General features: G+C 39.2%; 2 protein-coding genes across 12 annotated transcripts in view; one reads left to right on the top strand and one right to left on the bottom strand.

Moving 5' to 3' along the window:
• LOC129731708 (uncharacterized) overlaps window positions 1-12,718 on the top strand; it is a 101,453-nt gene that overhangs the window by 51,564 nt on the left and 37,171 nt on the right. The gene's annotated exons all lie outside the window — the stretch shown is intronic.
• Window positions 1-12,718, bottom strand: part of LOC129731703 (extended synaptotagmin-2) — a 52,331-nt gene that overhangs the window by 10,399 nt on the left and 29,214 nt on the right. For 8 of the 10 annotated variants that reach the window (XM_055691910.1, XM_055691908.1, XM_055691914.1 and 5 more), the window contains 5 exons: window positions 5,371-5,412; window positions 5,177-5,317; window positions 4,703-5,113; window positions 4,470-4,640; window positions 2,217-2,314 (listed from right to left, as the gene is read on the bottom strand). In XM_055691910.1, the coding sequence (XP_055547885.1) occupies window positions 2,217-2,314; window positions 4,470-4,640; window positions 4,703-5,113; window positions 5,177-5,317; window positions 5,371-5,412 (863 nt within the window). Of the gene's footprint in view, window positions 1-2,216; window positions 2,315-3,182; window positions 3,266-4,469; window positions 4,641-4,702; window positions 5,114-5,176; window positions 5,318-5,370; window positions 5,413-12,718 lie in introns of all 10 variants that reach the window. The other 2 variants (XM_055691913.1, XM_055691911.1) reach the window with 2 other exon arrangements.

Raw genomic sequence — 12,718 nt, 5'->3', positions numbered from 1 at the left:
CAAAGATGTCCTGCCCATCTATAACAGTAATTTCACATCATTTGTCCATCTCAATCTCACTTGTTCTGGTAAGAATAATATCTTACAAAGTTTCAACTGTAAGTTCATGGCGCACCAGCTTAAATGGTGTAAATCAAGCTTGCTGATATTATGTATTTGATAAATATATTATTCTACATACTTTGTGTTCTTCGTCATTTGCTCAATCGAAACGTAAGCAACGGATTAGCGCGATCGATATGAGCGCTGTTGACCACGACAACAAATGCCGAAAAAATACTATTTATATATTTTATATATACATTTTAATTATACTGAAAAAAAATCAATTTGTTGCGCTCAAAAAACTGAGTTTTTTGAAAAACGTCAGCACAAGCTAAATTTATTCTAAAAATGATCGTTTACGGACTCGGAATACCCCAAAACTAATGAACCTGTCTGAGTCTTATGATTTCAGTCAACCTACTGAATTTTCATCGTAATCGACGCATGTATTTCAAAAAAAAATTTTTTTTCGGTGAAACGGCCATTATTCCACTAATAATTAATATTTTTATAAACAACTGTTTAAATCAACAAGTAATTCGAATTCTATTATAAAAGATAGATCTTTGTCGATGAAGAAGTTGGAAGCTTATGGAACATGTGTTAGAGAAAAAAAATAAAAACTGTAATATCCAGCGACCAAGATCTTTTTTAAAAGGAAAGGACGCTGCCAAGAGAGGTGTAAGCATTGGTGATTTGCCAAAGCGTAAATTCTCATTTCGTACAGTCTATTAGCTATCACCTATTAAGGGGGGACCCTACTCTGGAAGGTCGAGAAATAATGGATTTTCCTGATTTTTTTTCGGATGTTTAGAGTGAAGTGAAGTGCTCGGGTGTTTTGGTAATTGATGAAGGTCTATTTCAAGATGTATTTTCCATATCGTATAAGCAAATATAGTGAATATTATGCTGTTGGCAGCTGGGGACGCGGATGCTCTATCTAAATTAGTACCTAACTGTTGGTTAATTATTCTCAGCATGTACTGAACCGATTTAGCTGTAATTTTGTTCCAGCATGTAAAAATGGATTATCTAACTTATTACATAGCCGTTTGAGTTAAAAAATATTTTTTTTTCATGAAAAATCATCACTTTAAAAATCGTAAAAATTGAAAAATTCAGATATTTAAAAACAGCAAGTTAGATAATCTATTTTTTCACTCTAAAACCAAATTTCAGCCAAATCGGTACATTAGATGCTGAGAAAAACTTACCACCAGCTGAAAAAACATGGTTTCGAGAAAAACACTGCCGACAGCGTAATACTTACTATATTTGCACTCACAAAATGCAAAATACATCTTCAAATATACCTTAATCAAGAGCCAAAACACCAGAATACTCTACCTTATCATAAACATTCAAAAAACAAATAACAAAAAAATATTCTTTTTAAAACTTTCCAGAGTAGGGTCCCCCCTTAATTGTTTTATTATTCTAGAAGCAAACTAACTATTTTTATCAACCGTAGTTCTACGTCAAACATGCGGTCGTGTCTTAACTCTCAAACTGCAACTATTTTCGGCCAAAACTATGAGGATGGAATTGAAAATCAATCAGTTGTGGGCCATGATCTTGGCCAAAGGCTTCACACAAAACTAGACTTTTGCTAATTTTTGGGAATATTTAATTGTTCCACAGAAATAGTTAATGTGCTTTGAACAAGCGCACAAAAGTTTTTAAAATATAGAGTATGTCCCAGAAAAAAAGTTAGTTTAGGTAGTTTCCTGAAAGTTTTCCAAAATCTAGGTGACTTACTTATGTCACCCCAGTAGTAATTACCGAAACTTTACGGAAATAATAATAGAAAAAAAAATATGACATATTTCTACGGTTTATTAGTTTTCTAGCGAAGATTAAAAATGTGTGTTAGATTTTTCATGATGAGCAATTATTTATATGCTAAAATATCAACATTTGTCTCGAGATGAGGATGAGTTTGACACCTACAATTTGATTCAAATATCCTAATCTATAAAAAATTAACATCATCATCAAACAATAGGCTCATACAGGATATTTGCTGGTTTCGGGTCGGGTTTAGTAATGCTATCGGAAGTATACATTCAGAGCGCGCAATAGGCAGGTTAATTAATTTGAGGCAACCGAATGCAGTTGAACAATGAAAAACTCAACCAGCGAACGCGAATAAAAAGAAAGCCCATCACCACCTGCCAAGATAGTCGTCATTCTGGACGCCTGATAAGCCTGGATCCCAGTCCCAAAGGTTGAGTACTATTTCTTGACCTAACGTTGCGTTAACTTCAGCCTACAAAACCAAAACATGTTCAATTCTTAAAGGCTATTCCCACTGCTTCCGTTCCGGGACCGGGCCGGGACCGGGCTCGTCCGGGACTTTTCATGCATTCACACTGCGCCGTGCTTGAACCGTGCCTGCGCTGCGCTCTGGCTGAGAAATGTGTGTATGAGAAAGATCGTCTTTCTCTTTTTTTATACCGCAGCTCACTCCGCGCGAAATATGTCACTACAACATACACGCATCCACCCGAGTGCCTTCCGTGCACTCTCCGGCCAACAGAAAGTATCGTCGGCAACGAAAGTTGTTCTCTCGCACTGCGGCAGCACGACGGCAACTCAACGCTGTTCCGGTCTGGGCACGGCACGTCGGTGTGAATGCGTTCATAAGAACGCATGCAATCAATCTCAAACGAGCCCGGACGACACGCGGAACAGCCACGGCCCGGTCCCGGAACGGAAGCAGTGGGAATAGCCCTTTAAACTGGTTATGTAAAATAACGTGAAACTTGAAATGATGGATGATAATATTAGTTACATGTTTTAACATTTTCAAGCGCTGAAGCCTTTCAATTACGACACTGCACCAACACATGCACGAATTCCTACAAATAGGAAATCGAGGAACGACTGCGTTTGTTTCTGAAAAGCGTACTCTTAACTGTGTATATGTGATAAAGTACAACTATTCAATGACATCTATGTACAACGCAACTTCTGTTTTTTTTTTTTAATTATTTACACTCTTCGAAACACAAAGCAGGAAAGAAACCAAACGCAAACCTAAATTCTCAGCAATTACATGGATTACGTTTTTGGTATAAATAAAACCTACTTTAAAATAACCTAAAAAAACGAAATTAAAGCAAAAACAATCTCACCTTCCCAGCAATTCGTCATCACCGGCATCCTTGTCATTGAGCACGATCTGCAATTGTTGCCCACTTTCCGCATGGATAAATGCCTTTTCATTACAGGATGTTTTGTGGTCGATAAGCGAATTCGGAGCGAAGCGGAGTTGGTGATTGGTGTTCGTTCAATCAGGAAATAAATTGTTTTGGAAAATTGGATGTTTGTTTTTGATGATGGCGGTGTTTGTTTGTTTGATAGGTGTGTAAGAATAAAAGGTTAAAAAACTGGAATTTTCACACATTTACGGGGCGTGCTTTCATACATCTCCTTGAGCCTATTGTTTCGTCATGTCGAATGGTACCCAAAATGCGATCAAGTTTTGGTGGTGATTGTGGTTTGGAGCGTGTAACTATGGCAGTTGGGTTTGTATACACAGTATCACTCAGAAATGTATATACAAGTGAATAAGTAACAAATAAACCATGAAGCAAATAATGCTTGCAGTAACACACCTCCAAAAATTACGCAATTTGTGGCTCCATGAACGTGACGAAACCTAACAAAAGGTTCGTGAAACTACAAAAACAGAAAGAAATGAAAATAAAGTTTTCCAGGAGTTAGCTACTGACACTACTTGTGGGCACTAACAACGCGATTTTTAAATTCAGCTGCTGAAGCTTTCATGTACGATTGAAGTGCATTCAACTTGATGATTGTTATTTTATTTCAAATTACTATTTACATAGCTGTGATTATCGTTGCACAATGTAATTCATTCAAACATGGAGTTACACGTGGTATGTTGTATAGAACGTAACGTGTTTTAATCAATTATAGTTAGGTACGAAAAATATTTCTTTTGGTCCTGCTTCATATTCATGATATGCTTCATATTGAAATGAATCTTACTTGATTTTCATATAGAATCACCCTAAGTGAACGTGTTGCGATATAGAACTGACACCATAACGACAATGAATATCAGTTCAAATGAGCGTAATGAATTAATAAAACAGCATACAGCCTAATCAATCGCAATATGCACGATTTAGTTTAGCCAGAAATAAACCCTTTAAAAGGAACATGCGGTCTTTTCAAACAATCGGTTAATATTGCCTGATACACAATCTATACTCAGCTGAATCTGCAGGTTTTGATTAAAACGTTCAAGCTAATATGATATAAAATTGTTTTTTATAACATTCAAACCAGTCAAACTCTCTCAGGAACTCTGCTACTACAATATGTTAGAGTACAAGACCAGCGAGCATAATATGATTCTAACCCATCTAGTATTAATCAAGCTTTAGACTTACCTCACACCAGTAGTCCCACTTGGGGTTCACAGTGTTGTCTATAGTTTGCGTGCGGAACTGTTGAGCTCCAACCGATACAATAGCATAAGGATCTGATTTGCCTTTTCCCAAAACGCCAATATCTTTTTTCATCAGATCCTTAGCTTCAACGACGTGTATTCGCAAAACACCCTGCAATAGAACCGCAATGAGTTGAGATTATCAAAACAAACCTATTGCATGCATTTGCTTACCTCCGGTTCCGGCATTTTGAGGGAAAGCGCCGGGACACTGTCGTTCAAAATGATTGGCAGTTTGTTAGGCAACACCATAATGGCAGCCACCTGTTCCACTATGATTTTTCGTAGAATGTCACTCAGACCTGGCATGTCGAGCAAATCTACCACTCCAACCAAGTTGAAATCAATGTTTGGATTGTTGAGAAAGAAAATCTGCAAGCCACCCACGAGTGGCATCTGGGAAATCAACGGTTTCATGATTACCCGTACCGTACCATGGATCTGGAAATCTTTGATTCCTCCTCGCAAACCACTCAGCGAGAAATTGATATCACAATCGCCGGCGTAAAACAGATCTAAATCCATAATAATTTCATTTCGGGACACATTTTTATCGTACACCTTCACACCACCAATACGAGGAGGCTACAAGAGAAAACACTCCAGTTAGGCTGACAGAGAGACAGGATTCGAATAACAGTAGCTTACAATTGTTCCAAGAATCATACGGTCGAACTTGAAACCGTTCAGCTTGTACCCGGCCAGAGCTTGTTGAATGTTCGGCTCGATGGATTCCTTGATTAGGTTTTTGGCGAAGAAATTCGCATTGGGCCACACTTGTTTCAAAACCTTGCGAAGCGAAACAAATTTTTATTGGATTCAATTTTTTACTATATACATACCCTGTTCAACCACTCACAACGTTCGACATCCGGAAAGAACACCTGGAAAGAAAAATTTTTTCAGATAATTGGCGTTGGAAGCATAACTGTCCCATGCACACTGTTTCCAAAGCAGCAAAAGCGTGAGCGAAATTATTTTGACCAAAAAAATGATTTAAGATCTGTAGTGTCTTCAGCAAAGTTGTTCCATTAATTATTCTCCATTTTATAGAAGTTGCTACATATTTTATGAGATACAAGTTTTACTTTTCTCAGTTTTTATCTATAAAGATCCACTTTGTTGGGAAAAGCTATGGTACATTTTATAATAAGCAATTCTGCAGAAGACGCCACAATTTAATCTGCCTATTTAATTGGGTTTGGTAGAGTGTTCTATAGAATGCACCGAAAAAACAATATTTTCAAAATAACTATTTACAATTTTTCGTTGTTCTACGATATTTCTTTCATATATTTCTTTAGTTTTTTCAGTAATTGATAATTTTCATTAAAATAATGCCTGTTAGGTAAAAAAATATTGCATTAAGACAACGTAGGTATTTAAAACAATCTGTTATCAATACTATTCATGTGAATAATTAAAAAACCCTTCTGAGATAACAACAAATCAAAGACAATTCATCTAGCTGTTGTTATACTAGTACCTCTCAGGTAACATTTCAAATTCAACCAGCAACAAGTGTTTGGTGGAAAAAGTCAGCCAGTTGTGATATGAGCAGTCTCACTCCTGTGGAGATGAACTGCCTACAACATTCCATCCTACAGTTGATGTCCGCTTTGTTAAACTGTATCTCGGTGAACGAGGCTGTTCAAAAAGGTATGAAATTTACTCAAGTTACATGGTTCATGGGTTTGACAGAATTAATATTGCCGGAGGTGGAGATGCAATAGTTATCCACCGTTAAATAAAACTTTACCTTACTTACCTCATCTTGGAATGAAAATAATTAAAGGGTTGGGAATCGAAATTGAAAAAGATAATGGCAATTTATTTATAGTCACAATGTATTTAACTTTTGAATGCATTGGTGAGTAGAAAATCATTTCTCGGGATATTTGGAAAAACTCATGTGAAATTGTAACCACCGGTTCCAATTAAAATTGTCTTGGGTCTCCAACCCAAGAGATTGGTCAAATTTACAGTCGTTCTCCTGCGTTCAGCCCTGTGAATCATGCTGATAGTTCGATCAGAGTAGCTACAGGAATGCTACCACTGCCAAATTGATTGGTAGCGGTATACTTCTGAGGCTGCGTACCAACTGTCATACCTGCTCCTACACGCAAAAGTTGAAGTCTTGTACAATCGTTGTGTCTTCCCGATTCGCACAAATGTTGCACAGAAATCACACAATAAATGTGTGAAACGCATAACGCAACGGTTGTACTGCGAATACATTGACATAGAATGCAATCAGAATATGTATCATATACCGACACTTTATTTCTCACGTCGAGTGTATTAGTGACTGCTACTCATGGATTATTATTTGCTTCACGAAATGAGCGAGACACCCGTGCTGAACATACTTGATACCAGTGTTGTTGGTCTCACTCATACTGTCGGTGCGTGCTTGCTGCTATTCAGAGGAATGCATGAAGAAGAAAAAGTATCTCGAAAGCGTGTGTGCAAAAGACTTGAAAAGCGTAGCATATGTCTCGTCCTCAAGCAGAAAGGAGGAGAATGGTTTTGCTTCTCGCTCGCTTTGCAATGCTGCTTGATACCAGTTGAAACTGTTTAGGTGTAGTAGTTTGGAGCTTCCAAATACATTGGAGAAACGCTAGAGCATTCATTGCGTTATGCCCAACACGCAATCATTGTACTGGTTCCGAAATACATCAACAATTGCGCTAAAAACGCACAATTTTGTACTGGTTTCGCACCATACAACTTTTGCGTGACTGGATGGTGTGAACATACCCCGAAAAATCTCAAGGGACATTCACTAACCGCGTCCTCCGGAACCCGATTTACATCAGCGGATGCGGAGTAAATGTCAAACTTCGGTTTTGCTGCCGAGGTGAGCTCTCATCTAATAACTTTTAGCTTCTTAAGCTTGACCTAGAGGGAGATGTCTTTCTTCTGATCCTGGCCTCCAACAAGAGTAGAAGTGCGCGACGGAAATCAAGTCAGATTTAATGATAATTTATATTACATAAAAAGGTGAAGTGTTGGTCTTTCAAAGGACAGAAGAATCAAAAGCCAAGTGAAATTGTGTAGAAAAAGGCAGTTTAGTAACAAGTAGTATACAGCTAAGAAACACAAAACGTAGAAGAAGGCGTGAAACACACCACGAATTAACAAAAAAAAAAAAACAACGCAAAAAGGTCTGATATGGCCTTTTTCCCGTTTCTTGGAAACAATCTTTCGAGCTTTTATTTCACAGAAGACCTAACCTCTGAGAAATCCAACTTTGCGGCTACAGGCGTGACGTCAGGTCGATTCAGTCCACGTGTCGGTCTTTCCATTGTCCGTGAAGGTCAGGAGGTTCACTAAAACACGAAGTAGTCTGCTGGCGGAGGCGGTAAATGAAAGGATAGATTGGTGACTTTTCAATTGGACAAATAGCATTGAGAGAGCTGAGATTTGGATGCAGTTCAAGCCGATTTCATCCCCCCCCCCCCGATATAGAGGAACCTTGCTACGTCAGCTTCCCGTTGGCGAGTAGTCCCGACGGTTGTACCGGGGCACAAGGGAGGAGACTTCGCCTACATTGAAGCCAGAGGGAGAGGACACCCCACCCGAGCATAGCCTGCAAACGACCAGGAAGGTTGTTCCAACAAGAAATAAGCTGTCAGTTAAATACGATTTAAGTTAAGTCAGTTAGATAAAGAGTGACCTGAGTTGTCCAGAGTGAGTCCATACACTTTTCTTTTTTTTTTTGTAATTTACATTCCGGGAATTTTCGAACCGGTAAAGCGGTTATCACCCTCGCTTGGGACAGGATGATAAAAAGTTTAACATCTCTCTCGGTTTTTGAGCATACCTTCGTTATTAGGTTTCGCTTGTATAGGCGGGCTAACGTTGACCGCTAGTGGGTGTCACTGAGCCGCGAATAGTTCCCATCCGAATTGAGTGAAATATTTCAGAGACACGCGAAATTGAATTTGAACAGTGTGGTTTGTCCAGCTAGCGTATGAAGAACGACCCCGAGATCGCTCTCACTACATTTAACTCAAGAGCGTAGTGAGGGAAGTAATTAGAGAGTTACAAAATATATTAAATTTTTTAATCATCGGTAGTTTTAATGCAGACCATCGGTCTTAGGAATAATGCTCGAAGTATTTCAGTTGAAAAATATTGTTTTGCGATTGGTCGGCAGGATTTTATTCAGTTTATTCTCCGTATGGTCCTACAAGTTTTTGACATAGAATCACGTCTTACGGCAATATTCTAGAATAGGGGTTCAAATTGAAATACCGGCATGACAATTGTCCACTCTCAAACGTTAAAACCTTAGTATATACATAATGGATTTCCTTCATTTTTGTAGCAATCGATGAGAAAATTAGCTAAGCGACCACAAAAAATCACAAGAAGGTTGTATGCAAAGCCACGACCGCAAGGTTGAAGTAGAATACTTTTACAAGAAAGATAACCCGGCTGCTTGCGTGTCAGTTGGCAGTATTGTAATTTCTTTTTGTCTGATATTTTGAATGAAGTTCATTGAATATTCTTAATATTTGTGCAAATGAGACGTTGAAGTGCTGCCGAATTGTAATTTGCTCATTTAATACGACATCATTAAACGGGAACGGAACAAAGGCTACGGTTATGCAGAACGCGAATGCCGGCGCGATGCGATTCGCCTTACCGTGGTGAAATGTACAGCTCTTTTTAAGGCGAAGTAGAGCTATACATTTCAAAAGATTTCATCTTGCCGAATCGCATCGCGCCATTATTTGCGTTCTGCATGACCGTAGCCAAACACTAAGCGACGCAAACACGTAATAATAATTAGAGTATGCATGTAGATGAAGATAATTAACTTTGGATTATAGCGCAAAACGAGGAAATATTAACTCTTCAAATAATCATTTGTGTTCTTCAAATTTCAGTTGTTCAATTTAATATCCGATGAAATGTTTGTTTATTATCTGATGAAGCTCTTATATAGGCCAAATGATGCATTCCCAATTTACTAGGTCCATAACTTTGCCGACCGTGCTTGGGAAAGCGCGGTATAACGACCATCAGAGGTCAAATTTTGTGTTTTGACATGGCTTAAGAGTTTTCAATAGTACAATAGTTCGAATGATTAAATTGCAATTTCATGCATTTGGTAGGAATCTTAGAAGATTTTCTAATCGAATGCTGCAAAAACGAAGAAAATCCATCGAAAACTAACCGATTTATTAGCATTTGAATTTTTTCTCACTTTTTTCAGTTTTTGATTTTCATTTCACATCCCTATGTAGCCGAACTTCCTGAGAGAAGTATTCTAATTCAAAATTAAATCTTCATTAATTCATTTGTTGTCCTTATAAGGACAATTGTTCAATTTATCATAGGATGTAGTGTTTATCTTACATCTCTGTGTTACCTTGATAGTGAGGACTAAGGCGCACGGTCAACACAGTGAGAAAGGTGTTTTCACATTGAAAACTAGACACGGCTTGTTGGCAAATGCATCTACTGCTAATACCACCGCTATCATACGAAAGCGCGTCGTTTCATGTGGGGAATATCAACAACGAAAAATGACGCGCGTCTAAGCATAACCCGAACTGTTTCGCCGTGCTGCTCCCATTTACCTTTACATCGGCCTCAGGGAAGTACCGGCTGCATCTGCATCTACCGCTGAGGCTGTCACTATACTGCTATTGGTACCAAAAGCTTTTAACTTTTCAAATAAGTGTTTTATTTGTTCTCAAAAGAACAATTGTTCAATTCATAATCAGATTTACGCAATCGCATCTCTGTAATATTACCGACAATAATATTCTTCTGAACAAAATGATACAACTTTCCCATTAGGCCTCTGCCCTAATAGACGCGAAAAGCGACGCGAACCGATTCGCTCGGCTGTAGGTTAATGTTCAGCCATCAGTAGAGCTGTACATTAACCTACGGCCGAGCGTATCGGTTCGCGCCGCTTCTCGCGTCTACTATGGCAGATAGCGAACCTATACATTAGAGAAATGACAAGACACTCACCGTTAAGGCAACTGTCAACATCAAAACGGATAACGGCAATGCAAATTTATACAGCTCGCCCGTTTTGATGTTGACAGTTGCCTTAACGGTGAGTGTATTGTCATTTCTCTAATGTATAAGTTCGCTAATGGCAGAGGCCTTAGAGAAAGTTGCTGGCTGATGTATTCACTTCATGCAAGCCTGCTGCTGATGCTTCCCGCTACCACGCTGAAACAGCATTTTAGTGAAGGGAGTGTCGTTGCATCAGCTGACCCTGCTACTATCGATGCTGATATACCCGCTGCAACAGCTACGCTATGCATAGCCATGCCACAGTTGTGGCCGCTATACGCTGGCCCAACTGCTTAGCAACTGCAACGCTATTCGCAGCCATGCCACAATTGTGGCCGCTATCCGCTATCGATGGTACCCACCGCTCGCTCCCGCTGCTGCTAAGGGAGGACTGCTGTCGTCGCTGTTCAGAACTATTATGAGCGGCTTCGACTAAAACAGGCTCTCATATAGGGATGAAAATAGGAATGAATTATTTTACGTACGTGGTGGAATGATATAACTTGAAAAATATGTGTGACTTCATTCCGGCTCAGAGCGATCATTTGATAAGCTCCACCTCTTTTTTCAGTTTCTAAAGTTTTTCCTCAGTTTCGTAGCACGGATGCACAAAAATGATTTCTTGTCGAGCCGGACCGATAGCACTCTCATTGAAGCAACAAAATAACATGTTTTGTGTCGTGTTGTGCAGCTTGGTTGAAGAAAATGTTCCCGTCCCCGTGTCGCATGTAAGCAGATTTTGCGTTCAGTAGATAGTGTATCCAGCGAATAAACACCGATGGTGCTCTCACACACGCAACGGTTTTAACCCGTATCTTATTGCGGTTTGTAACATCAAGCGATTTCGTTTGCTCGCTGTTGCGTGTTGCATCATGTTGCAACTTGGCAGCTGGGAGACGATGAAATTCTGTTTATGCTGATTGATTGAATCGACTACGTATTAGCTCTACATAGTCGAACTAACTGCTTTTGTGAATGCGTACTAACAGGGCAGTTAATTATTCAATGTGGGTTATGCTGGTCGCAGCCTTTGCGCTGCCCCTACAGTGGGGGGTTTACTAAATAAAGTGAAAGTAAAAATTAGACAACTACAACAGAATTTGATTGCATCCCGCACAGAATGTCTGCTTGTGTTGATGCCAGAGAATTATTAACCTTCAATTATTTTTTTATTTGCCTTGAAAAAAGCATGTTGCGGTTAAAAATCGGTTGCTAATTACAACCTTTGAGCTGCCCTAACATTGGTGGAATTAAGATACACGGACAACATGCACTGTGGAAGCGATTTCACATTCAGTGAATTAGACGGGTGCGACAAATTTGAATTGCTAGGCTGCAACACAGAATGCTTGCTTGCGTTGACAAAAATTATTAACTTTCAATGACTTGTTTATTTGCCTTAAAAAAGGCATTTTGATTTCCGAAATTGGATTTCCTGATGGCAATCATCATGCTGCCCCAACACGGGGGGAATAATGGCTGTCTGGCGACACACGCTGAGAAAAACCGCGCTGCTCCTGAGACGTGGTGACCAACCACAGGGCTAGTGTTGCTGCTAAGGAAGGACAACTGCTGTTGTCGCTGTCTAGAACTATTATGAGCGGCTCCGGCTGAAGCAGGCTCTTATATAGGCCAAATAGCATGTTTTCAATTGCAAGGTATATGATCCTGTCGACCGTGCTTGGGAAGCAAGCATATAACGACCAATCAGAGGTCGAATTTTTCGTTTTGACAAGGCTTGACTATTTTCAACAGTACAATAGTGTGAATAATAAAATTACAATTATCTTATTTTGGGAAGAATCTTAGAAGATTTTCCAATCTATTGCTGCAAGAACGAAGGAAATCCATCGAGTACTAACCGATTTATTAGCATTTGAAATTGGACATATTTTTCACTTTTTTCGGTTTTAGATTTTTATTTCACATCCCTATGTAGCCGAACTTCCTGAGAGAAGTATTCTACTTCAAAAAGCAAAGCAAAGCTTTGGTGCTACATTCCGATTCGGAACTTGACCTTCTGTTCATTATGCACTGATTTTGCAGCCAACTTTTAAGTGTACAATTGCGGAGCTAGCGCTACGATCCTAGTGACACTAACAGTCTCTCCCGAGCCAAGACTCGAACCTACGACGACTGGCT

This window comes from Wyeomyia smithii, chromosome 3, assembly GCF_029784165.1.
Source record: "Wyeomyia smithii strain HCP4-BCI-WySm-NY-G18 chromosome 3, ASM2978416v1, whole genome shotgun sequence".
In the NCBI taxonomy this organism is placed as follows: domain Eukaryota; kingdom Metazoa; phylum Arthropoda; class Insecta; order Diptera; family Culicidae; genus Wyeomyia; species Wyeomyia smithii.
The sequence above is the reverse complement of the archived record's forward strand: the minus strand, read 5'-3'. Positions and strand labels throughout refer to the sequence as shown.